Source organism: Giraffa tippelskirchi, chromosome 5 (assembly GCF_054371585.1).
Source record: "Giraffa tippelskirchi isolate mGirTip1 chromosome 5, T2T-mGirTip1v1.2.pri, whole genome shotgun sequence".
NCBI lineage: Eukaryota > Metazoa > Chordata > Mammalia > Artiodactyla > Giraffidae > Giraffa > Giraffa tippelskirchi.
This window is the reverse complement of record NC_137279.1, coordinates 15,813,914-15,840,973: the sequence shown is the minus strand read 5'-3', so window position 1 is coordinate 15,840,973 and position 27,060 is coordinate 15,813,914. Positions and strand designations below refer to the sequence as shown.

Genomic DNA, 27,060 nt, shown 5'->3' with positions numbered 1-27,060 from the left:
CCTTTCTGGGCAATTACAGTTATTCCCATGGTTTTAACTGCCATCTGTGTGCTGATCACTTCAGCATTATGTCCATAGTCTTGATGTCTCCCCTCTGCTTGACACTCACCTCTTAAGTGTCTGCTTGCTCACCCCCACTTAGTCAGATACCCAGATGTGCAAAGCAAGAATTTGGGGACGATCTTAGATGGTTTCCTCTGCTTTATCTTCTGCTGATTTTGCTTCCAAGTATTTCTCGAATCTAGGCGTTTCCATCCATTCATGCCTCCACCTCATTTCCGTCCATTCATTTCCTTCACTTCCTTACCTCCAGTCTTGCCCTTTTAAACCCCATCTTCCCTGCATCTTGTTGTTGTAATCATTTAAAAAAGCAATTCTGACAATGCTATACCCCTGCTTAAAACCCAGCATTGATTTCCTAGTAGTTAAAAGACAGAACCTGAGCCCCTTAACATGTCATCCACAGCCTCACAGTCCGCAGTCTGCTGTGATTCTCCAACTCACCTGTAGCTTCCTACCCTGCATTTGCTGCATCAGTCTACCTCCTTCACTGGCTTAGCTTTGTTTTTCTTTTGTGATATTTTCTTTGCCTGGAAAAGTAATTCCTTCTCATGCTTTGAGATTCCTAGACCAGAATTGGCCGTTTATATAGGTACACATGTTCAAATAGTATAGATTATTGAATGAATGTTGTAATACAGAGCAGTGGAATGTCGGGAGATTTGAAAATTTGTGCTAGACTGTCAAGTGCCATAGAGAGAGGAAACAAGTTAGTATTTTTCTTATCTCTTACTGAGAAGCTCCTTTAGGAGCAGCATTTCCGTAGATGTTATTTTTCTATGTGAAATTCAACAGTAGAGCAGCACGATTTATTTTTTTCTGATTAATACTTTGAGACTTGGTGTTACCTTAAAGATCTCAGGAATGTCTGTGAGGTTTGATGTTACCTTAAAGATCTCAGGGGTGTGTGTGTGTGTGTGTGTGCATCTGCGTTTGTAAGCACGTACTTGCCTTCTAGTGCCTACTCCCTGGCCTGGTATTTAACACAAATAATTATCCAGGTTATTATGTTTATGGTCATAACTGATGGCTGCTCATATCCTGAATACTCCTTAGTACTTTATGGAAATAAGTAAATTATCTTGAAATAAGATGTGCTGTGGCTTTTATTTAAATTTCACACAAAAAAAGAAGTGTTGACTCCCAAAACAAAAGAGACTAATTCATCTCTCCTCAACTGTGAGTTTAGAGGATATTGGCTTATATTCCTGTATTCTTCTCATAGATGAAAGGGTGTTGGTCCAGGTGAAAGGAATCCTCCATTGTATTTGCCCCTTACTTGGAAATAACTTGTATATTTTTAAGCCATGAATATAATGTGTGATCTTGAGAGATTATTCTGTATTTGTTACCTTGCATTGTTGTATCAGTGGTATTTATAATCAAACTATTTGTTAAGATTACCATTAACTAGTTTTTTCCTCTAGTGACATTATAAAAAAATTACTGTAAAATGTTTAATTTTTGAAAGCCCCAGTTCCTTGGGCTTTTAGTATCAAACATTCCGGCCTGCCCCCCTTACAATCTTGTATAAGAGAGGAACTGTGATGCAATGGTTAGGAGTTAGCCTCTGAAATCAGTGTGTTAAAATGCTACCTCTACTACTTGCTAACTTGATGACCTTGGGCATGTTACTTAACCTCTATCTCCTTAGGTTTCTTCAGCTATAAAGTTGGGAGCAATAATAGTACATAGTGAGGGTTAAATGATTACTTTATGGCAAACCCTTACTTTAGAACAATGCGGCAATAATAAGTGCTAAATATAGTGTTAGCTATTTTAGTATACCTAGTGCATTAGAATGTGTTAAATGTATTTATAGATCTTGATGCTCACTGTGGTCTCCAAGAGTATTGTTTCACATGGTTGGCTTTAAACATATTTGGTTATCACTGAATGCTTCAGATTTTGTTCAGCCTTTAAATGGCTTTTTCTTTTTTCTTGTTTGATAGAAGTGCTTAATTTTTATTATTTACAAACAGACAATATATTTAGTATTTTGAAAGTTTTGTATTTTAAATAGTGCTGTTTTATTATTGAAGGCATGATGATTTTAATTCTTGGATTCTTCATTCATTCTTTTTATTAATTCCTTCAGCTTAAAGTAAGAATAAAAAAGAATTCATGCAGCCACACCTTCTAGAAGCCAAGAGGAAACATTTGAAAACTAATATCTCTTTATATAAGCATTGTAGTATTAATCTGTAATAATATTGATCTTTAACAAAACCAATAGGTTGTTGAGGTACAGTATTTTCTTTTTATAAAAAAAGTAAAATAATCAAGTAGCAAATTTTGTACTAATCTTTATGAAAGCAGTTGGTTTAAGATCACATATCTGTTGATTTCTCATGTATTATACACCATCTAAAAAAACTTATTTTTAAACAGTCTTCTTTGTGACATTATGATGTTAACAAATAAAAATAGATCTTTACTCTGAGGAGAGGAGACTATTATTGATGATTCCTCATATGGGAAACGGAGAAGGCAATGGCACCCCACTCCAGTACTCTTGCCTAGAAAATCCCATGGATGGAGGAGCCTGGTAGGCTACAGTCCATGGGGTCGCTACGAGTCGGACACGACTGAGCAACTTCACTTTCACTTTTCCCTTTCATGCGCTGGAGAAGGAAATGGCAACCCACTCCAGTATTCTTGCCTGGAGAATCCTAGGGACGGCGGAGCCTGGTGAGCTGCCGTCCATGGGGTCGCACAGAGTAGGACACGACTGAAGCGACTTAGCAGTAGCAGCAGTAGCATATGGGAAAACTATCTGGTTTGGGGATTTATACATATTCGACTTCTTGTTTTTGATCAAATACTCCCTGGAGCAGGAGAGCCAAACCTCTTCTGTAAAGGGGCCGATAGTAACTGTTTTAGGCTTGACAAGACATGTAGTCTTCATCTTAACTACTCACCTCTGCCCTTGTAGCAGAAAGCAGCTATCGATGATACGTACATGAATAGGCAAGACTGTTCCAATAACATGTATTTACGAAAATTGATCCATTGTGAAGGAGGAAATTTTATCCACAGTCTGACCACTGCACGAGAATATGAATTTGACTTCTTGTGGTCTTTCTGGTAAAAATCCCAGGTATTTGTTTCCTAATATGAACTGATCTTTTTTTTGGTTTGTTTTTCATTTTTTGTGAACTGATCCTCAATTTAGACTAGTTGACTTAAATGTTAAGGTTTAATCAACAGAGCATGAAACTGAACCTAGATAAGTCTGTGTTAGCTTTTTATGTCATAGAATTTTTAATTCCATCTTGAAATAAAAATAACTTGAACTTCAGAGTTGGAACTAAGTTTGTACTTAATTGTACCTAGTTGCTTTGTGATAATGGACAAATTATTTCCACATTTCAGAGCTTCAGTTTCCTTGTTTATGGTATGGGAATCATAGTGGCTATCTCCCACAGTTTTATTTTCTAACTCTCTTTACCATTTCAGTTTAGCAGAGTTATTTTAGTCATTACCACGTGTCTCTTTCAGAACCTAGGAGGGAACTGTGCTCAGCGGTGAGCATCTCTTCCCTAGTCATTCTTGAGGTATCAAAACTCTTGAGATTTCAAAATGCTTGAACATTCATGTCAGATAGTTTTTATGACATCTTTGCACTTTTGTTTGTGTTTAGATTTTTAGTTTTACATATTTCTTGGACAGGTTATATAAAAATGTATAGTGAAATTTTGATCTTTTATCAGTGGAAGCTTGTTCCAGAATCTGTTAGAATTATAGAATCTGTTAGAATTATATTTTTCTCTTACTGATGGCCTATCAGAGAAGCAGATTATTTGGAAATAGTTCCTGTTATACACTCAATATAATCTTCATTTGGCTGGAAATTGGTTTCCTCATTAGGCAGATCTTAGCATACCAAAATAGTATTTGTTCATCTTTACAAGCAAATCTTGTTTGGAATGAGAAAACAATCTATAGACACATGATTCTCAGTGTATCTTATATATACTAGAGTATGTGTTTTTAGGTAAGATATGGAAACATTGTAAAATATATCCTTAGTAACTTGGCTACTCAGAATGAAAGGTTACTGAATCTAATGAAGATGCAGAAATACCGCTGGTTGTCTCAGTATAAAGTTCATCAGTTAGTACTCTAATTAGGTTCGGGTGTCGGCAGGAGAGGAGGTTGTGACACTGGTAGGTTAAGAGGTGAGGTGTTCCTAAATAATGATCTTAGGTTTTAAGGACATAAAACAGCTACTTTGTGAAGTTTTTTTTTTTTTTTTAAATGGCAAAACTTTAGCACTCAAAGCAAACAGTAAAACTAGGCTGAATGGATAATGGAATTTGATGTGATGTTATCTTTTAGGATTAAGTATTGCTGTGTATTTGATATTGTTCATTTATAGTGATAGTTCTTATATGGCTTGTGGTTTTTATAGCATCCTATTCTGCTTCTGTTATATTTGGAAGCTGAATTTAAAAAAATATAGTTTAAAAACTTCTTAAAAGCTAAGAAAAAAGATTCATGTTATATTTTGATGAAACTAAAATTCACAATTGATATTTAATAAACATTTACAGTAAAAATTTTAGAGTCTCTGTTCTCTAGCTTTTATGTCAGATTTTGTTTTTAAAAATGGAAATCTCTTAACTTTATATTCTTACCTTTTTATAGTATATGACTGTAAGTTAGCCTTTTTCCTTTCTTCACTTAAAAAATATTTGTTGAATGCCCACTGTGTAGGCATAGGAGTTGTGATGGTGAGCATTAAAATCTGTGATATGTACTATAAAGAAAAAATACAAGTGCTTTGAGAACATAAAACAAGAATATCCTTCATGTATGTAGGGTTCAAGGGCTTCCCTGGTGGCTCAGATGGTAAAGAATCTGCCTGCAGTGCAGGAGACCTGGGTTCAATCCCTAGGTCGGGAAGATCCCCTGGAGAAGGGAATGGCAAGCCACTCCAGTATTCTTGCCTGGAAAATTCCTTGGACAGAGGAGCCTGGCAGGCTACAGTCCATGAGATCACAAAGAGTCGGACATGACCGACCAGCTAACACACACACACACACATATGTAGGGTTTTAATAAAGCTTCTTCGGGAAGTAATGTCTGTGACTGAGACAAAGGATGAGTAATTAAGTAGACAAAGAGGGGAAGAGGTATTTCTCTTAAAAGGACTGGTCTTTACAAAGGCTTTGAGTGTGAAGGGAGCCAAGCAGATTGGAGAATCCAGAAAGAAGTCCAGGCTCTGGAGCAAAAAGATCAAGGAGAGAACAGAATAATGGTAGAAGTAGAGTACAGAGACTCTTCAGAGTGCAGAGGGCTTTGTAGACCACTTTGCTAAAGATCTTGGTTTTCACCCTAAAGGCAATGGGACATCATTAAAAGGTTTCAAGAGGACAGTTGATGAGGCCAAATTTGCATGTTTTAAAGATCCCTCTGATAGTAGAAGAGCAAGCAGAATGAAAGGAGACAAGAGTGAACTGGAGAAAAGAATTTGGCGGCTTTGCTATAGTCCAGGCAGTGGATGGTTATAACTTGAATGATAGTGGCTGAAAAAGAAGTAAAGGGAGAATTACAAATTCAAGATGTATTTAGTAGGTAAAATTCTTTGGCACTGATAGATTACCAGGGATTTGAGAGAATGTTGTCATGGATGACTTCCAGGTGTCTGCTTTTCACAACTGGGAAGCCATGATACTTCTAGTAATGTACAAAACACTAGAAAGAGAAACCAGAAATGAGGGTGGGGGTGGGTCATGAGTTCAGTTTTGGACCTCTTGAATACAGTCAGTTCTTGAAGAATTTGGGAAGAGAGAAAAGAAACAGCGGTTAGAGGAGAATATAGGATAGAAGATTTTAAAGTATATGAAAGTGTAGGGCATGTTTAAATACTCTGTGAGAAGCATCCAATAGAGAGGGAAGTTTTTAAATTATTGAAAGAGAGGAGGTGGTAGTTAAAGGATCAGAAGTCTTTACAAAGGCTAGAAAGAGCATACCTAAGTGGAATTACTGGTCTTAAACAAGATATATGCTTCCTCTAGTGTTTTAACAAGAATAAGAAAGAAGAGGGCTCTGTGAATGTAGGAAGCCTTTAGTAGGGGCATTATTTTTCCTGAGGTATGGAACTGTCCTTTGCTGAAAAGAGTTGAGATTGAGAAAGAGGGCAGAAGTCAGCTTGAGGAGGATGGAGATTTAAAATAGTTATAGTGGCTAGTGAACTGAGAAACAGAATTTCCTGGCCTCATTGACAGAAAAATTTTAATTTAATAAATGTCACTTAAATGTTATCTTTAAGTGTATCAGATTTGGGGGTAAACAGTAAGAAAGTGAACTCTACTTGGAAGAAGAGTTCATGATGACCCTGTGAACGTCTAAGCAATGACATCAGTTTGCTAAGATCTAATACTATTCTGGATGTTAAAGCAGGGTCACTGTTTGCAATGCCACAAATAAAGCTGCTATACATATTTTTTTTTATTTGCGTTCTTATTGTCATATAATTTTACTTTTAGTGTTACTTATGTTGGGTAGGCCTAGTTTGTTTCTAATTGATGTTCTTTTTCCCTTTTTCAGGCAGGCAGAAGTCCTGAAGGCTGACATGACAGGTACTGTATGACTCATTTGTTTTTCACAACTTATTTTATACCATTAAATTAAGAGAAGTGTGTCACCTTATTATACTACTTGTAGTACGGTCCTGGTTGCCAAAGGGTTTTTTAAATATTTATTGTTTTTATACTCAGAATTTTTACTTAGATGGCTCATCAAAAATTTTTTATAATCTGTGCTACATTGACTTGAATATTGCCTAATTTAATGCATATAAGCATTTAATTTTGACATACTATATTAGCGATTTAAGAGATACAGAAAAAATAATTCATTTACCGTATAAATAGAAGTACCTTATGACATTAGGTTTATATCCTCCTGTTTATAATTCCCCAAACCTAAATAGTAGATAAGCCTTCAGAGAAAAATATTTTCAGGAAAACTCTTGCAAATTGAAAGTCCTTGAAATTGAATGAGCTACCTTGCCGCTTTTCTTTCTTTTCTCTCTTACCTTTTTGTTTTCAATAATAGCCAAGGTGTTTTTGAAAGAATAATTGGACTTAGCCACTAAAAGGAGCAGATGACTTGAACTCCAAAACTAGGAAATAACATGGCAGCAACTATGTAGTAGTCAAAATGTTCTCTTTACAGCATAACAGCAACACGCTTTCTGTGTACCTATGCTGAAATGTTTTAAAAAATATAGGTGCTAGTGAATCTCATTCTAATTTTTGAAGATTTTAGTTCTGCAGTGAAACCCACAAAGAGAGTTAAACTTGTTGTAAACCTCACACCTGCTAAAATTTACAACCAAGAGGAAATGGGCTATTTGGATTTGTTTTTATCAATTTCTAGAGTTGCAGGCTAATATTCTAAGAATTTTGAGTAATCTCACTGTAATCTTGTTCCAAAGGGAAAAAAGCCCAAATCACTTTTTCTTGGTTTACAGTTCTTCCTATCATTAACATAGCTGTCATTATCCTCCATACTGTGGCTGCCAGGGTCAGCTCTGAGCTCTGCTCTATTATACCTCTTTGTGCTGGCATTGTAATCTGCATTGTGTGATAAAAGTTGTATATGGAGCAATCTCAGGCAGTCTATATACCTTTTACATTTTCTTAACTCTTGAACACCCTCAGTAAGAAGGCTTAGGGTTTGACTTTGTAGGGGACATCTGTTGTGCCCAGAAAGTGACTTGTCCCTAAGATATTGAGTCTGCTCATTCAAATGATAGTCTCTTTGATGGGTCAGAGTTAATGATACCTTAAAATCTTTTCTCTGCAATCAATGAGTTGAAGCAGGGTTGAATAAATCTATACATCTATTTATTTAGTCATTAAAAGCTTAATAACGGGCCAAGAACCTGATACCAAAATATAGACCCTATTTTTTAGTTTCTCGCAAACTCTCGTGAGGATTAACTCTTACTATCTGGGAGATTCTGTGTGCAGAATAGGATTATGGTGCCTGTAGATACTAATAGCAAACCTAAAGAGGAGTGAAGATTATGCCATTGCAAAACCTTGAAATGCAACCAGACAGGCTAACTAGCAGTCAGAAATATATAATTGAAAAGTCCGTTATTAAGTTCTTCTATTGAGGCAGCTCACTATCAGTTATTGCACTCATAAGCCTAGTAATAGGAAAGGCTAATGTGCCTTGTAGGACTCTGGCAGACAATACAGCCCCAGTTTGGTATTACATATAGTCATAGCCTGACTCCTGATTTCATCTTGCACCCAGTCTCTCATTTGCTCTCTTGAGCAGTTTAATCACTTGTCTGCTTCTGGTCCTCATTTACATTAAATAGCAAGTATGCATTGCTCACAGAAGTGTCTTGACAAGCAGCCTACCGATTGGTAAAATAACACTCACTATCAAGACTTTATTGATTTGTCATATATAGGAAAGTAGGAGTGATTGCAGAATGCTCAAACAACTGCTGGGTTGTGAGCTGACAGGAGGCTTCTGTAAGGACAATTGTGAGAATGATTCAAAAGAAGAAGAAAAGCTTCTTTGAACAAAGAGATAGTTATTAATGTAAGAGTAAACAGATCAACTTGGCAGTCCAGCATTTCAAATGGGGTGACTTCTTACAAGGCATATGACTTCCTATGGTATGAATACGTAGATAGCCACACCAAAATCAAAGGGTGAACCATTCTCTCTTTTTTTTTTAAGCCTTTTTCATTTCATGGTGTTCTTTCGAAACTAAAAGACAAATACAGAAGCATTTTGAAAGATTTAATCATTAGCCAAAAGGTGAAAGTTTCATCTGAAATGTAGTAGTATAAAACTTTTGGAGCAATCTGTGATATGCATTTAAAGCGGATTTTTGCTTTGGTGAATGGAGAGTGAAGGAATTGTTGGTGTGGCATAATGGCCTTAACTATCTGTTTATCTATCTTCTGTTTTGTTTTGTTACTCAGATTCTAAGCTGGGTCCAGCCGAAGTCTGGACATCCAGGCAGGCTCTGCAGGACCTGTACCAGAAAATGCTAGTTACTGATTTGGAATACGCTTTAGACAAGAAAGTAGAACAGGATCTGTAAGTATTACAGTTTGGGATGTCCCTGTAAGATCAAGAATCTCACCGAGACTTTAGAAGAGAACAATTTGGTTGTTTCTTTTTAACCTGTTTCAGAGTAAGCTATCTCAATGGGAAAAAAAAGAAATTCTAATACTTGTGATGTTTTGAACAAACTGTTTGACCTTTGGTGTAAAGAGGAGAAATGTTCAGAGTTGAGTTTTATTAAAGTGTTTAGGGCATATCATAAAAACAAATCTGTATGTATTTCAAGTGCTAAGAAATAGTGTTTGGATTCTCTGTGTTGTATTCAGTCCTGTATTTAAGCTATGATTTATAAAAAGTGTTCAGAGCAGGCTTTCTTTGATAAATGTGATTCTATAAATCTCTCCCAAAGGAAAATATATTTACATTGTAAGGAAAGTTCTTCCTTTTAATCAAATAAATAGATATATCCTTCCCCCTCTCCCCAATAAGACGAAGAAAAATTTTACATATTTAGGCTATTACACTCATTCTTTCTTTGAGCTGTGAAATGGCAGAGGACCAGATTCCCAAGTGAGTAAATAATGCCTTTCATGAAGGGCCTTGCCTTATAAATTGAAACAAGGACATTAGCATGGTGGAAAATTAAAAATCAAGAATATTCTGTTTACCTAAGTTGTGGTGAAAATTAGCTTTTCCTAATCTAATTTTCCTGATTTTTGCACACCTGACCTTTATATATTGTTAGAAGACCTAGTAATAGAATTTAATCACAACCACTCAAACACATATTTTTGATATTAGAGTCATGGATAAGATGGCATCAAAAATGCTGAGGGAGTGATTGCCCTCAGAAATCATAAAAAACCCCAGTGCTTCAAAAGAGTCTCAAAAGCTGCCGTTGATAAAGAATTAGGTACTTTCCAGGTAGGTTGTAAACCCTTTATCTATTTGCATCCTTTAATGAAGCCAGTGTATCTTCCTTCCATCCTAGTTCTGTTTTTTTGTTTGTTTCTTTCTTTTCCCCCTGTGATTTCCAAAATAGGGAGCAACTGTACTTCACCATAGCTAAATTTAAAATGACTCTCTGTACAACTTGATTGATGAATGAAAGGCATTTTATAACAGGATTTTGGTATGCCATATTTCAGCACTGTGTTGTTTCTTAGTTTGAATAGCCAAAACTGAAATGTCAAAAATGAGTTTATATTTCAAGCTCTAGCAAATCTATTAACCCCAAGAGAAACAAAACTATTAAATAGAAATAGAAGCAAGTGTTGTGGGAAATAAGTTTTAGAGAAATAAGAAATATGGCTTAATATTTATAAGGAAACCACGCCTACCCTGCAGGCATGCCACTTGATAGAAGACATTTTTTGGTGCAATGATATAATGTATGGAAATTTGTTAATAGCTTACTTTTACTTTGGTCTTACCAATGTAGTTCTAAGTTTGTACCGGGATTCCTAAATAGGTTCTAACTCTAGTAACCCTAAAAGATTAATAACTGAAGCCACAGTCTGATTATTCAAACACTTGGTAAGTGTTTACTAAGGTCAGTTGCATTCTACTGCTTGTCTAGTCTTGTTCAAAGGGGAGCATAAAGTTATTTAAGTGAATAACTTTAATGCAGGTTTACTGTCTAGTGTGTTATAACAAACAGTTCTTTCTTGTTCTCAGGGGGACCAGTGTCTGCCCAGTGAGTCACTGCTATACCAAATAGAATTACATTTTGTTTTCAGCTGGAATCATGCCTTTAAGAATCAGATCACAACACTACAAGGCCAGGCAAAGAATCGAGCAAACCCGAATCGGAGTGAAGTTCAGGCAAACCTTTCTCTGTTCCTAGAGGCAGCTAGTGGCTTCTATACTCAGGTGAGTTCGGCACTACATACCAGTTTCCCTAAAATCAGTGGTGAATATTCCCTTTGTGCACATCCTGTTTATATAGGCACTTTATGTATCCATAGTATGGTGCATCTAGGAGTTGATCATCTGTAATCTCAAATGAAAAAAATGTCCAAAATTATTTACCATAAGACTTTTAAAATAGTAAAGACTCTGCTCTTTAAAAGGTGATGGTTCACCTTAAAGGTTGGAGGTATAATTGTATGAATAGAAAAAGGGGAATGAGAGCAGTGCCTTAGTGAAGCAGCAGAAGTACAGTTACAAGTGAACTGACTTTGCTTCATTAGAGCAAATGTGAATGTGTGGGTGTAGTCATTAAGGAAGCTTAACAGCCATTTGTGCCAGGCAAGAAAGTCAAAATCTGTGATCTCAAGTGAGTTTTTCTAGTATTAAGTATATAGTAGAATATATATGGAGCTTCAAATGCTGTTAAGCTACCTAAGAGAGAGAGGAGCCTTTCCTCAGTTTGAATAATAAGCTGTTATTTATTGTTCTCAGAAACTTTCCCTGCCCTTAGTTACATCTCAATATGACTTCTAAATCAGGTGAGGTAGAATAATCTTTTTGGACGGAAGAATAATTCTTTTTGGACAGTGAATTTTATTTAAGCAGAATTCCTTTGAAAACTCATCCCATCTACTTGTAATAGCATTCATAATTTAATAAAATATATATAAATTCTCATCTTACAATGACAAGGCGAGATTTCGAGGAGCTTGCACCAAAGAAATTCACAGAACCTTCTCTCTGTGCTGCTGCTTGACCATTGCTGCCTATACTTTGTCTGTTTTGGTTTTGCTGTTTAGAAAAGACTGTTGAAAGATATCAAGTAGCCATCATCTTATAGATTTACTTAGACTAAAAAATTCATCACTGTTCATCATTGAAAGAACTCAAGTATGGTTCTGGTTCTCACACTTCATTTTTAAGTTGCTGCCAGCTTTTAGCAAAAGTTGGTATTTCTGGAGAGAGGGGTTGTGGTTTGCCACTTGACTAATCCTTAGGGCAGATGTTAAAGGTTAATTCATTCTGCAAGTAACTGTCTGTTCTTTGTAAGACACAATACTAGACACCGAGGATTAGAGGGAAAAGAGACCATCTTTAACTTTCAAAGGACTATCCAGTCTAAACGAGGAGATGGATATATTAATAGATACTTTTTTTATTTTTGGCTTTTCCATTATAAAAAATACATACCAATGCCAAGAGATTTGAAAATTATAAAAAGTCACAACATTTTTCCTTACCCTCTCATTCAGGATAAATTACCAATGAGTAGAGTTTTTAACACTATTGATAATCACTTTTGTTTTCCCAGAAAGTTATCATATATGTTTTTAAAATTTCTGTCAACAGTGCATGCAAGTGTCTATCTTGACATACACTCAATAGCGTTAAGTATTTCAGTAAAGGTAAATGAATGATTAACCGAAGAACATACTTCATAGATGGAGAATAATTTAATGTCTAGTTACTAGTGACGTTGAACTTCTTTCATTCTTTATTAGATATTTGTATTTTATACAATCAGTTTAATCATTTATTTTCCCCATCCATTGTTCAGACTCTTATTTTTTCTATGGTAATTTGTCTGAGCTCTTTCTATATGGGGATATTAATTTTTCTTCCTCTTTTTTTTTTTGACACATCTTTTTCTCCAGTTTCGTCTTGTCCTTTCATTTTGTTTGAAGTTTTTTGAAATACGGAAGTTACATAGTTTTTGTTTTTACAGTACAGGTTTTTCTTTGTGCATTTGTCCATAGATCAACAGATATTTAATAATAATAATAATTACATTTAAAGGAACAAATAGGTATTCATATACTAAAATTTGGAAACAGCACCAATATCTTACAATAGAGTAACGGTTAAATAAATCATAAACCATCTGTAAAATGGAATTATGAAACTATTATAAATGGTATTTATAGTTTTTTTTATTGAGGTTTAGCTGATGTACAATATTATGTAAGTTTCAGGTATACAACATATGAGTCACAATTTTTGAAGGTTATACTCTGTTTATGCCTGTGTGCTTGCTAAGTCACTTCAGTCATGTCTGACTCTTTTTCACCCTATGGACTGTAGCCCACCAGTCTCCTCTGTCCATGGGATTCTCCAGGCAAGAATACTGGAGTGGGTTGCCATGCCCGCCTCCAGGGGATCTTCCCAACCTAAGGATTGAACCTGCCTGCCTGTCTTATGTCTTCTGCATTAGTAGGCGGGTTCTTTACTACTAGTGCCATCTGGGAAACACTTACTATGTTTATAGTTACTATAAATATTGGTTATATTCCCTGTGCTGTATAATATATCCTTGTAGCTTATTTACTTGACACATAATAGTTTGTACCTCTTCATCCCCAACCTCTACCTCACCTCTCTCTTTGCCTTTCCTAGCTGGTAACCACTAGTTTTTTTTCTTTATCTGTGAGTCTGTTTCATTTTTTTGTTATATTTACTACTTTGTTGTGTTTTTTAGATTCCACATGTAAATGATAACATACAGGCACTTATCTTTCTCTGTCTGATATTGCATTTAATATAATCTCATCCAAGTCCATGTTGTTGCAAGTAGCAAATTTTCATTCTTTTTTATGTCTTAGTAGTATCCCATTGTATATGTATGTTTGTGGGGATACACACACACACACACCCCCACATCTTTTTTATCCATCCATCTGTTGATGGACAGTTGGGTTGTCTCCATATCCTGGCAGTTGTATATAATGCTACTGTGAACATCGAAGTGCATGTATGTTTTTGAATTAGTGTTTTTGTTTTTTTCAGTTATCTGCCCAGGAGTAGGAGTGGAATTGCTAGGTAATAGGGTGGTTCTGTTTTTATATTTTTGAGAAACCGCCGTACTGTTTTCCACACTGACTGTACCAACTTACGTTTCCACCAGCAGTGTATGGGGGCTCCTTTTTCTCCATGTCTTCATCAGCATTTGTTATTGGTGATCTTGTTGATGATAGCCATTCTGACAGGTGTGAGGTAATAACTCATTGTGGTTTTAATTTGCATTTTTCTGATGACTAGCAATGTTGAACCTCTTTTCATGTGACTGTTGGCCATCGGTATGTCTTCATTGAAAAAGTGTTCATTCAGATCTTCTGGCGTTGTTTAATCCAGTTGTTTGTTTTTTTGATCTTAAGTTGTATGAACAGTTTATGTATTTTGGATATTAACCCCTTATCAGTTTTCTCTCATTTGGTAGGTGGTGTTTTCATTTTGCTTACAGTTTTCTTTGCTCTGCAAAAGCTTTTAAGTTTAATTAGGTCCTGTTTATGAAGATTTTTTTTTTATGATGAGGAAATGGTGTTAAATGAAAAATCATGATATAAAATTATGTATACAGTTGGACTCTAAACATTAGTTGAATAGTCTCAGCTCAATGGGGTATTAACAAAAATGGTATGTCTCCCTATTCCTAGCACACAAACACCTCCCCCTCCATTACTACTTTCAACTATACTTCTTTGAATTCCAGATTCCCATCATAACCTTTTGGACAGATTTCGTACCATTCTCATTGCTCTTAGGTTTTTATAATAAACAGTCTAGTTTTAAAACTCCAGTTTCATCTCCAACTTAAATCTCTTCCTTCCTTCATGTAGTGGAAATCTAAACTGTGAACACAACTGAAGTCAGGAGGAGCAATAGAGACTTGGTGGCCAAAAGATCTTATGTAAAGACCAGAATGAACCTTTTGGCTAACCCAATAGAATATTCACCTTCTGCAAAACATTTTTATATTAGCCATTACACAGATACGTTTATCTTAAAAAATGATTCTTAACCTTTTTTTTATGATGTGACAGACATGTAGCATATTTCCAAGTGTTTGATTGGACACTGATAAATCCACACAAATCTGCAAGGAAGTATAGCAGGAATCATTTTTGTTGCTGCTGCTACTAAGTCGCTTCAGTCATGTCCGACTCTGTGCGACCCCGTAGACAGCAGCCCACCAGGCTCCCCCTGTCCCCGGGATTCTCCAGGCAAGAATAGTGGAGTGGGTTGCCATTTCCTTCTCCAACGCATGAAAGTAAAAAGTGAAAGTGAAGTCGCTCAGTCGTGTCCGACTCCTAACGACCCCATGGACTGCAGCCCACCAGGCTCCTCCGTCCATGGGATTTTCCAGGCAAGAGTACTGGAGTGGGGTGCCATTGCCTTCTCTGCATTTTTGTTGAGGTAGCAGGTTATTTGCAAAAACATTTTATAGGCCAGTCAATAATAAAATCATTAAATGTCTCAAAATATTGTTTTATAAAGGAAAATATTATTTTATAAAGGAAAATATATAAATAATTCAATTTTGAAGTTTGTTTTTTGAAATTTTTGTAGTAAGTATTGATCTTTCCCCCACTGCATTCCACAGGCCCTGGTTGAGTAATTTTTTTTTTTTTCTGGTTGAGTAGTTATACCAGTCGTAGAATGAGCAGCAGTAAACTTTTTTCAGATCTCAACATTAATAGAACTTGTTAGTAACATTTCTTTGGTTATCTTGACTTGATAATTGAAACAGTTAAATGATGTTGTGAACAATAATGTTCTGTACATCTTTTTTGATGACATGCAGTGTAGATTAAGCTACCAGACTGGGGAAGTACACCAGGTCCAAATCATTGTACAGCCTTATAGACTTAAGATGAGTTTTGAATTTTAATCTGAAGTGTAGTTGCAAGTCATTGGGAAGTAGACAGGGGACTAGCATGATAAAATTAGTATTTTTAAAAGATTACTTTGGATGTTGCTTGGAGATTGAGTTAGCAGGGGTCAAGAATGGAAGGTAGATAGTGTGCTGCTGTGGTAATGGAAAGATATTGATGGATTTTTAAAGTATGGCCAGGACATCCTAATGGATTGGATCAGATGTGTGGAATCAGGAGAGGGGAAGAGTCAGAGATAACTTAAGTTATCAGATTGAGCGGCTAGTTGACTGGTTGTACCATTTACTGAGATAGGGAACACTGAGGAAAAGACAGCTCCTCTATATTCATGTTACGCTAGGGAGATCGATGTCTGTTTGACGTATAAGTGGAGAGGTCAAATAGGTAATTCGATAAGCTGAGCTAGGAGCTCAGTGAAAAGGTCAGAGCCAGAGTAAAATTTATGATTACAATAAAGTACCCTGACTTAGACATTAGGATTTTGCATTTAAAACCATAGAGCTAGGTGGGAACAGGTTTGGTACAGGAGGAGCCACATTTCAATAGGAGCAAATCAGAGTGGTATCTTAGAAGACAAAAAAAAAAAGCATTTCAATAAGAGGAGGGAGTGACCAACTCAGTTGAGTGCTACAAAGAAATCAAGTAAGGTGATTAAAAAGAATCAGTTGGATTTGACACACAGAAGTCATTAGTGAAATTAATGGATACTGTATTTCCTCATTTCCAAAACATTTTTCATATTTTAACACCTCTGAGATAGGGATACATTTACAAAAGATGGTCAGTTCACCATTTAATTGGCAGTCTTTTTATTCTGTTACATAAATAATAGTTCATGTTACAGTTTATGGTATCTAGGATTTGATGAAATGGGACTTCAATTGAGTGGTCAAGATAGAAATCTGATTGGAATGGATTGAAAAGAGACTGATACATGATTATCCTCAGTTCTATTTTCTGGGGAGATGATTTTGACGTAGATACCGTTTTTGTAACTATTGGTATTTAAAGCATGGTGCTTCAAGCCAGAACCAAATTGCCAAATGAAGTAAAGATGTAACATTATGCTGTATGGGTTTTTTTAAAACATCAAAAAACAAAAATAGAGTAGTCCTTACTTTTAAGAAATGGGAGCCAAAAAGAAAGCATTAAGTATCTGTAGTAATTAAAAGATAATCTCTGTATTCATAGTGAAAGTGAAAAGTGAAAGTCGCTCAGTTGTGTCCGACTCTTTGCGACTGCATGGACTATACAGTCCATGGAATTCTCCAGGCCAGAATACTGGAGTGGGTAGTGTTTCCCTTCTCCAGGGGATCTTCCAAACCCAGGGATCAAACCCAGATCTCCCACATTGTAGGCAGATTCTTTACCATCAGAGCCACAAGGAAAGCCCAAGAATACTGGAGTGGGTAGCCTATCCCTTCTCCAGGGGATCTTCCTGACCCAGGAATTGAACCAGGGACTCCTGCATTGCAGGAGGATTCTTTACCAACTGAGCTATGAGGGAATCCCTGTGTATTCATATTTAGTTCTAAATTCTTAGGGTAGGTTGAAGAGCTAAGGAGCAGTGGAATAGTATAATAGAGTTTTCACAGAATAATTGCCAAATGTAGTTTTGTTCAGCTTATTAAACATCTGTTTCTCTTTAGTCCCACCTTGTTTCTGCCTCACCTCATGCTTTCTCACCTGGAATCCTTTGAACCAGCAGGAATTTTTCCAGTATCTCTACCTACAACTCCTGGGTTCAGGCAAAAATTTTATTATAAGACAGCCGCATGAAGTTTCAACCATATTTGATTTACTTTTATTAAACATCCTTTTTTTCTTCTTGATAGATATTCAGCTGTGCCTAGTTTTCCCGTCTGTTCTTTCAGTACCTGTGGAACTCAAGTGTTTATCCTCTGTCATGTTTCTTCTTGCTATCTTCCACAGAATCTGTTTTAGGGTTTTTTCCATTTTTTATTCCTTTTTTTGTACTTCTTGCTTTTTTTCTATTTCCAGACTATTCATTGTGGGAGCTAATTTTGTTTGCTCAATTTTATGTCAGTAAATTTGCACATTGCAAATGTGCAGGTATAAGTACAGTTGTAGATAACTCCTGTGTTTCGTGAGAAGCGAATAGATAGGATTTTATATTTGGTTATAGAGGTGCTTTTTATCTTAGGAAAATGGTGAGACGTTATATATCCTTCTGAGCTTGGTCCCCCAAGGTGTCTTATTTTGTTTTGTGAAACCTGTGCTTAGAGAGAGTGGTGTTAGAATCAGTATATTTCTAATTCTGTAATCTTAATCAAACAACTCAATATTTTTGTTGCTTTCATATCCTCATCTGAAAAAAATGGAGCTTCATACCTGTGTTGAAGCAACATATTGCGTTGCTACTAGTTTATCACAAGGATTAAGTGAGACAAACACATAACCCAGAGAGTGAAGCTTATTATAAGCATAGAATATTCTGTTGGTTTATGCTATCGTGTTTGATATCTTTCTCTCTCTTCTCTTCTCTCCTACTCTCCCTTCCCTTCTTGATGTATGTGCCTTCCTCATTTAGCTGTGAGCTCCTTAAGCACACATATTTTTTTATTTATCTCTGTGTTCCTGTTGTTTTTCATGGGTGCGGGATACAATAACCAAGTATTTGAATGATTATACTTGTAAGTATATATTTGAATGAGGGAGAGTAGAATGTGAAGAGCTGTGTGAAAAAAAAAAAAGCTGTGTGGAGGGCCAAGGATTAAGTGCTTGAAGCTATTAATGTGGGAGGAGAAAAGACTTTGAATGAAGGACATTGAAAAGAAATGATTGGCAAGAAAAAAAGAACTAGAAAAGCTTAGGGATCAATCATAAAATCAGCTGTTTTCAGTGTGGCAGAGAGATCCAATAGGATGATGACTAGGAAACATCTGTTGTATTTGCTAATTCATAACAAGATGTCTTTGACAGCAGTTTCAGTAGAGTGGTTGTGGATGGTGGGATGGGGAGAGGAGAGGTTGTGTGAAAGTCAGATCATAATGGACTAAGGAGCGACTAGGAATTGAGAAAGCAGATATGATACTTGTGGACTCCTTTGAAGGAATTCTTTTAAGAAGAAGGGACATTAGAAGCTTGCTAAAGGAGAAATCTAGAGTCAAGGGAAAGTGCTTCGGTTCTGTGTGTTTTGTTTTATAGTAATAATTATTGTTTATTTTTTGTGGGCAACATTTCAGAGGCCATAGCAAAGAAGCTTGGTAAGTTGAAAGTAGATTTTAAAAATGAGGGGATGACAGGCAGGAGGCAGAAAAGAATGAAACAGCATGCTCAGACAGAGAAGTTATTTCTCAGTGGGAAAAGGAACCCTCTCATACCATAAAACTAGAGAAGAAAGGAAGAAAGAGTGGATGTCTACATAATGTCAAACGTTCCTTCCAGATCTCTACAGATGTATAGATCTGTGTATGCAGAGACCCAAGTTTGACATTGGGCTTAAGAAAATAAATCTCAAGAAACTCCTGAAGTCTGCCAAATACGTTGGTTTGTATGTATTTAAGTCAAACTAGTCTTTAATGAGTTTTGTGTGTTTATAAGAGGAAAAGAAAATAGAGAGAGAGGTAATTTCATGGAGTTGCTTGCTGAATGAATCTGAATAGCCTACTCAGGTAAAATCTTTTTTTTTCCCTAAATTGCTGCTGTTCCTTTTAGATGTACATCTTGGATTGCTCTAATACTTGGCGAGTCAAATGATATGATTTGTTATGAATGTTACTAGTTATCCCATGAAAGGTTGTCCTATCTTAGGTCTCAGCAGTATGTAATATTAGTTATGTGTATGTGTATACTTTAACATGTGTATGTTAAAGTATACCAACTTTTCTGTTAGAGCACTTCTGACTTAATACTAACCCTTGCTCATGTTTTCCTTTCAGTTATTACAAGAACTGTGTACAGTGTTTAATGTAGATTTACCGTGCCGTGTGAAGTCTTCCCAGTTGGGAATTATCAGCAATAAACAGACGCATACCAGCGCCATAGTGAAGCCACAGTCTAGCTCCTGTTCCTATATCTGCCAGCACTGCCTCGTTCACCTTGGAGACATTGGTGAGCCCTTGGTGTGAAGGAATTGATAATACATTCGTGCTTTTCTTTGGAGTAGTCATAGAAAGATTATTTTCTTTTAAAACAAGCGTACACATACAACTTAGATTGTCATAAGAGAAAACTATAAAATATATTTTAAGAAACTTTGATTTTCTGAATGCTTTGGGATTGGCAAAGGATCTTGAAGGAAGTAACTTTCATATTCAGATGTAAATTTTATTCAGACTTTATGCAGATGTAGGCAAATAATAAACCAGCAAAAGTGTAATCAAAGCTTAATTTTTCAAAGTGATGCCATAATATTTTCTGAAAGACTGTACTCCTTTGGAATTGTGGAGTTTATAAAAATTAACTCCTTCTGAAGCTGGGTTGCCTTCTTTTCTTCCTACCAGTGCATTAAAAGTTCATTTTTATTTCCTTTTTACAGTTCAATTTGTATTTCCATTTTATATATTTTATCTGGGAATGTTATGTTATTTATATATTCTTTTTCATTCCTTTAAGGTGACCTAAAAAGGGTTGTGAAACAAATTAACTATAGGATTATGTTTTGACTGTCCTCAAATAACAAGGGAGTGGATTTACATTCAGAGATTTTTAGATTTCTTGATGTCGTAAATCATTCACTCCAGGAGAGGTCACATCAAAGTAAGCACCAATTTCAGGGAGATTCAGCGAGTAGTAGTATATCTAGATTGCTTTTGCTTTCAGTGTATTCTTTGCACACACATAAATAATATTTCAATAGGTATGAGACATTTTTCAAAATCACTTTATAAAGATATTAAAGAAATACATAAATTTCAGATCATATTGTATAGTGTTTTTTGTTTTGTTTTGTTTTTAAGTGCCATATAACTCACCCCTTCTTGTGGGCCGGCCCCAGGTCACCAGCATAGTCCGTAGTGGGAGCTGGTGATGGCATGACACTGGAGGACCTGAAAATGGGGGCTAGGTAAGCTTTAAAGTTGGTTACATGCTGAATGTCCCAGATAGGGAAGGCTGAATGGACACTTCACACGTAATCCTATAGTTAATTTGTTTTAAGATATTTTGTCTTTAATCATCTTAATTTAATTTTAATGTATTTATTAACTTTAAATATTTAAACTATAGCTGTTTTGGAATTACCCTAATGGTTGTTTTTATCTGTGTGTTTGTTTTTAAACTGAGCTCTTTTTTTTCCCTCTCAGCTCGATACAGAAACCAGACCAGCCAGGCAGAGTCCTACTATAGGCATGCGGCTCAGCTTGTCCCCTCTAATGGTGAGTTGGTTATGACACTTTACTCGCAATAGAAAAATGGAAAATAGTTCAGAGCTCCTCTTTTAAGTGATAAGAAGCCAAAAGATATTTTGAGTTTTGGTATTGATTATTGTATTTTTCCTTTTAACTGCACATTCTGTGTAATTGGAAATAAAGTTTTTAGAATATTATTACTGTTGTCAGTAAAGCAATATGAATAGAATATCCTCTAATGTGATCTAAAATTGCTTCAACAACTCTGGCTTCCCTAATAATAATAATAATTTTCTTTTTAATACCATAATTTTCCTCCTAGAAAAATTCTCTCTTATTACAAAAAGATAATGCTTTTGTCTTTTGATGGCTCCCTAAATGGGTGTTAGGGGTGATTTTTGAATGAAATTGCTGTAGGTGTTTGGTGATAGGCATTCTTGTTAAGCCACATTGAAAGTCCTTTAGATTCTCAAGGGGTCACTTGAAAGCAGGGATGGCATTTGGACAAAGTGTTTCATATTGTCTGTGGCTACTTTCCCACTACAGTGGCAGAGTTGAGTAGTTCTGATAGAGACTCTGGCCCACAAAGCAAAAAATACTTACTGTCTAGCCCTTCCCGAAGTCTTATTTGAACTTACAGTGACCTCCACCCTAATCATATGACTTTTTAACCTGTATGCCATCACTAAAGTGTGCTGCTAGGCCATTTTTAATGAGCTAGTCATGAGATTTACTTTATAAAATGCTCCCCATTGTTAATATAGAGATTTAAAAACTGACCTTCTGCATTCTGTGATAGCAAGACTTCATGCATCTTGGGTTACTTTAGAATCTTAATTTTCTCCTCTAGGTCAGCCTTACAATCAGTTGGCTATCTTAGCTTCTTCCAAAGGAGACCATCTGACTACAATTTTCTACTACTGCAGAAGCATTGCTGTGAAGTTCCCTTTCCCAGCTGCCTCTACTAATCTACAAAAAGCACTTTCTAAAGCACTGGAAAGGTAGGGTTGACTTTTCCAAGTGGACTCAAATTTGGGCATACAAGAAATAACGGCCAGTTGCTCATGCTTCCTGTCTCTCCTATTTGCCTAAAATCTAAACATATGTATTACAACAGTTTTGCATGTAGTCACCACTGAATTTCAACCAGTCAGTCTCTGAGTTGTTCCCAATGGAGTAGTACAGGCTGCTGAGCACTAATTCATCTGAGTGTGTCGCAGTTGAAAAGTCATTGAGAGCACAATCTGCTCCCTGAGTCACAGGTGCTCAAATAATGTGTTTTTGCAAATCAAAGTCTCCTGTAAGAGGTTTTAGCCATTTTACTGCTTAAGATTCATGGAAGTTTTTCTTTCATTTCAGCCGGGATGAGGTGAAAACCAAATGGGGTGTTTCTGACTTCATCAAGGCCTTTATTAAATTCCACGGTCATGTGTACCTGAGTAAGAGCTTGGAAAAGTTGAGCCCTCTTCGAGAGAAGTTGGAAGAACAGTTTAAGGTTAGATTTTTTTAAACAGATTTTTTTTCTTGTCTAAATGAGGGAGCATACAATTTGGAGGAGACTCACTCCCAGTTTTATGTCATTACTTAATTATGAAATGTTGATAAAACCGAAATTTAAAGCATGTGAAATTCTGGAAAACTGCATTCCTTCAGTTTAAACTGAGGTGCCGTCTATATAAAGAAATACAGCAGACATGTTTTCACTAAGTAGCTGCCATTTGGCAGAAAATATCATAGTGGGAAAAGACAAATTTTCTTCCTTCCCTCTCAGACCAAACACCTTTCTTTTCTCAGTTTTGGAAGTCCATTGATGTTTTCTATATTTAGATGTGATTTGGTTGTCTACTTTATTGATAGTAATTCCATTCTGCAAACTGAGCTCATTGTTCTTACTGTGCTTTGATCCCTGAGGATTTGTGATTGACTGAAGGGAAGTAATGAGAATTTCATTCAGCAGGCGTATATTTTACTAATTTGTACAAGGAGATAAAATTAAGGAACCTTTTTTCCAGTTATTTTCTAATAATTTTTATTAGTATATTAATGTAAAACATGTAAAATGTATATAATATTGGAGGAGTCAAAATTAACTGTCTTATTTTTAGTTCATTTATTCAACAAATATTTGACTAGTATGTATCAATGACTGTTTTAGTCACTGAAATCAACAGTGAACAAGACAGTCTCAAAGAACATATTTCTAGGTTACTTTTGAGTGTCTATACACTTGGGGAATTGTCTGTAACTGAGGTATTATCTGTAACTGGGAAATTGTCTATAAAGTATTACACAGGTTTCACATTCCAGAGATTGTAGAACTTAGTTAAGAGACAGTAAATTAGCCAGATACAGTCAGTGTGAAATAGTTTTTACAGGTGATCCTTTTTTAGTTGATACTTTTTATGTGTAAGAGATTATACCAAGTAACTGTAATAGAAATAGTTTGTTTTTAAAATAAGCTTCTAGAGTCCCCTGCTGTTCTCTGCTTCTGTTAGTGACCTATTTAAACTTAGCCCATGATTTATGGGGTTGGGTACATGAAAGAAACAACCAACTTTTTAAAGCCCTAGGCTGTTCAGCCTAGAAAAAACAAGTCTAAGTATTATTCATTGTAAGTTTTCAGATATATGAAGGATTATTTTGAAAGAACACATCTTTGTCTTCCTGAGGTCAGAAATAAAATCTTAAAATTTAAATAGAGACCTGTAGGGGGTTACTAAGAGGTCTCTCTTTTGATAGCTTAAAAGTCAGGTTGACAGCCATTTTTCTTGAATGATTTAGGTGCAGTCTCATTGAATAGCAGGGGGTTGGACCAGATGATCTTTTGAGATTGCTTCCAGCTCTGGTTCTATTCAAGATAATACTCCCTATATAGGGAGGGAGGGGGGACCTACCTTCATGAGATCTTCTCTAAGTCATTCTTGTATAGAATCTAGTCAATTTTGTATTTGGTTCAACCTCAAACACTAATATTGTCTTCCGATATATATTTCTGCGTGTGAAGTTCTGGTGGGTGTATGTGGGCAGTTGCTAAAATAACACTTTAAAGTGTCATTCCAACACCCTGAAGTTAAACATAGTATGAGGCAGATCTATTTTAAACCTTACCCAGTATTGAAATGTCAGAAGAACATTGTTGGAGTGAAATTTTAGCATATTGAGCAAGTATTTCTTTTTTTTTTTTTTTTTTTTTTTGAGCAAGTATTTCTAAAGCTTTTACAGATAATTAGTATTATCCACATGTAAACCTCAGTGTATCTGTCTTACCAGCAAGTCTTTATCTACTAAGCAGAAACATGTACCAACTTGAGCTCCATTGGAGGACTTAAGATTCGGGTTTGGGAATTGAGATTCAAGGCTTTTATATCTGTTAAATGTGTGCTGTTTCTTAACAGTATTTAGTTCAGTATATTCCTTAACTGCTGTTGAAAGTATCTTTGAGTAACAAAAAGTCAGTCCTGGTTTAATTTGTTACTAAAATGTTACTAAATGTTATGAAATTACAACTCAATAGTTGATATTTCTAAAAGTACAGGTTATTCCTTCACTAAATGTTTGAGTACCTATTGTGTACTCGGCACTTCTCTCACTTCTCTAAGCTCTTAGAGATATAGGGGAGAACAAGACACAGTCTGTACCTTCGTGAACTTTCATTACCATTTGCTAGTACTAGGCTGCTCTCATATGCTATGTTTCTGTACATAAACTAGAAAAAAAATTTTTTTAATTTCATTCAGTAGAACATTGCCTTCTAAAATAAATGCCACTGGATTTATAGATACAAGGGATACATTACTATAATTTATACTCATAGAAAAGCACACTTCTTGAAAAACAATATTCTCATGCCAATCTTATGTGTTTGTGTAGTCAGCTGATCTGTAAAGTTGGATGTAGAGAATGAAAGAAGAGTTTTGTGGGAGCACTCTGGAAAAGAAATAGCATTTCAGGACATTCCGAGTAAAGGAAAGAAAAATGGTCAGTGCCATTAGAAAAGGAGTAAGCATTCTTGATGTATATACTGGAAAGACAGATGGCAAGATGATAGGGAGAATAGAGTTAAAGAGAAATAGAACTGTGTTTTTTCCAGTGATAATGTGAAAGATCTTGTTGGTAGAATTATGGAACTTATTCTGGATGTTTCACATTCTTTATGTAAAAAAAAAAATCTCAGAATAGGCTGGACACAGGCAGCTATAAATTTTTGAGATGGTAGGATCTCTTGTCACTGCTGGTAGAAGTGTAAGTGACATAATCCATTTCCCATCATAAGGCTAGTGACAGTGAACTCCACTTTCTGCAAAAGTTTTGCCTGGGGACGGAGGATATTTGGCCGTGGCTGAAGTGTAAGGTGAAACCAGGATGTCATCTCTAATAGCTATCAAGTTTGTTAGGAACTTGTGCTGGAAAACTATTTTATATGGGAGTAATCTAAACTACTGCGGATATTAAGGTAGAAGGATAATGAAGTTAAAGCAGCTGAGAGCATGTAGGTGAATTTTTCCTTACAGTGATGTTTAACAGGTCACTGTGAACACATAGTTCTTAAGGAAAAGAAATTTGGTAGTGAAGGTAGTGCTTTTCTGATAGAGGAATATGTCAGTATAATAATTTGTACAAGTGCCTATAATACTTGTTAATGACTGCTTTGGTTTATCATTTACCCTGTGTTTCAGATTTGTTTTTGCTATATATCTCATTTGTAAATAAATTTCTTTAAATGTGTCAACCCTTTGAAAGAGTAGCTTTATGACCAACTTTGGAAGTCATTTACGTGCCAAGAGTTCAGAAACATGCATTTTGCCTCTTTTTACTTGAAATTTTGATTTTCACTATGTGCACCTATTTTGTCGTCATTGGTCCTGGTTTCATCTTTTAGTATGTTTGTATCTCTTATAAAACAGCTTCTAATGAATTAAAGTGTATAAATTTATTAATAGTCCCCTAAAAAGTTTTTCTCAGATCATATTAAAAAGTGCATAGTTTCTTGCAGAAAAAAAATATTATTTAAAAAAAAAAAACGAGCTCTGTGGTGACTGAGTTAAATCTTTTCAAGGAAGAAAATCAACATGAGAAACATCAGACAGCATCATATTCAATTAAAATACTCATCTATAAATGTTACCCTTGTGGTTTAAATGCAGACTGCCAGTTTAATTCTTATGCTGAAGACAGCTTCAGTTCTTGATAATATATTCAATATTCCTGTCTTCTTTTACAGAGGCTGCTATTCCAGAAAGCTTTCAACTCTCAGCAGTTAGTTCACGTCACTGTCATTAACCTGTTTCAACTTCATCACCTTCGTGACTTTAGCAACGAAACGGAGCAGCATAGTTATAGCCAAGATGAGCAGCTGTGCTGGACACAGTTGCTGGCCCTCTTCAGTGAGTATTAAATCATTTAACTTCCTATGCCATCTTTTTTGGGAAGCATGAACTTTGACATTTTCATCATTGCAACGAACCATTAATAACATGAAAAAGCATTGTTTATTTCGTAATACTGAATCAGGAGGCCTAAACCCTAAGCTCTCTCCTTTTATCTGCTGACATCCCCCTCATCAGTTGTATCTGTGACATTTCTAACATGAAAAGAAAATGTCTTTTTAGAAAGAAGCTGTAAGATGTTTAAATGTGAAGCAGCATGCAGCCCGAGGCTTGTAATAACATTTCATTGGGGTTGGTGCCCAGTTTCAGATACCTTATCCTTTGTGCACACGTTTTTTCTTACACTTTCATTGGGGTTGGTGCACAGTCTCAGATACCTTACCCTTTGTGCGCACATTTTTTCTTATATTTTATTGGGGTTGGTGCGCAGTCTCAGATACCTTACCCTTTGTGCGCACGTTTTTTATTACATTTTATTGGTGTTGGTACCCAGTCTCAGATACCTTACCCTTTGTGTGCACGTTTTTTCTTACATTTTATTGGGGTTGGTGCCCAGTTTCAGACACCTTACCCTATGTGCGCACGTATTTTCTACATTTTATTGGGGTTGGTACCCAGTTTCAGATGCCTTACCCTGTGTGCGCACGTTTTTTCTTACATTTTCATTGGGGT

The 27,060-nt window shown here is 35.8% G+C and overlaps 1 protein-coding gene across 50 annotated transcripts in view; it reads left to right on the top strand.

Annotated features, from left to right (window-relative positions):
- The window catches only part of SMG7 (SMG7 nonsense mediated mRNA decay factor), a 79,763-nt gene that overhangs the window by 33,037 nt on the left and 19,666 nt on the right, over window positions 1–27,060 (top strand). For 34 of the 50 annotated variants that reach the window (XM_081492465.1, XM_081492444.1, XM_081492461.1 and 31 more), the window contains 8 exons: window positions 6,616–6,647; window positions 9,024–9,141; window positions 10,848–10,980; window positions 19,592–19,763; window positions 20,957–21,028; window positions 21,852–22,002; window positions 22,361–22,496; window positions 26,223–26,385. In XM_081492465.1, the coding sequence (XP_081348591.1) occupies window positions 6,616–6,647; window positions 9,024–9,141; window positions 10,848–10,980; window positions 19,592–19,763; window positions 20,957–21,028; window positions 21,852–22,002; window positions 22,361–22,496; window positions 26,223–26,385 (977 nt within the window). The remainder of the gene's footprint in view (window positions 1–6,615; window positions 6,648–9,023; window positions 9,142–10,847; window positions 10,981–19,591; window positions 19,764–20,956; window positions 21,029–21,851; window positions 22,003–22,360; window positions 22,497–26,222; window positions 26,386–27,060) is intronic. The other 16 variants (XM_081492452.1, XM_081492454.1, XM_081492433.1 and 13 more) reach the window with 2 other exon arrangements.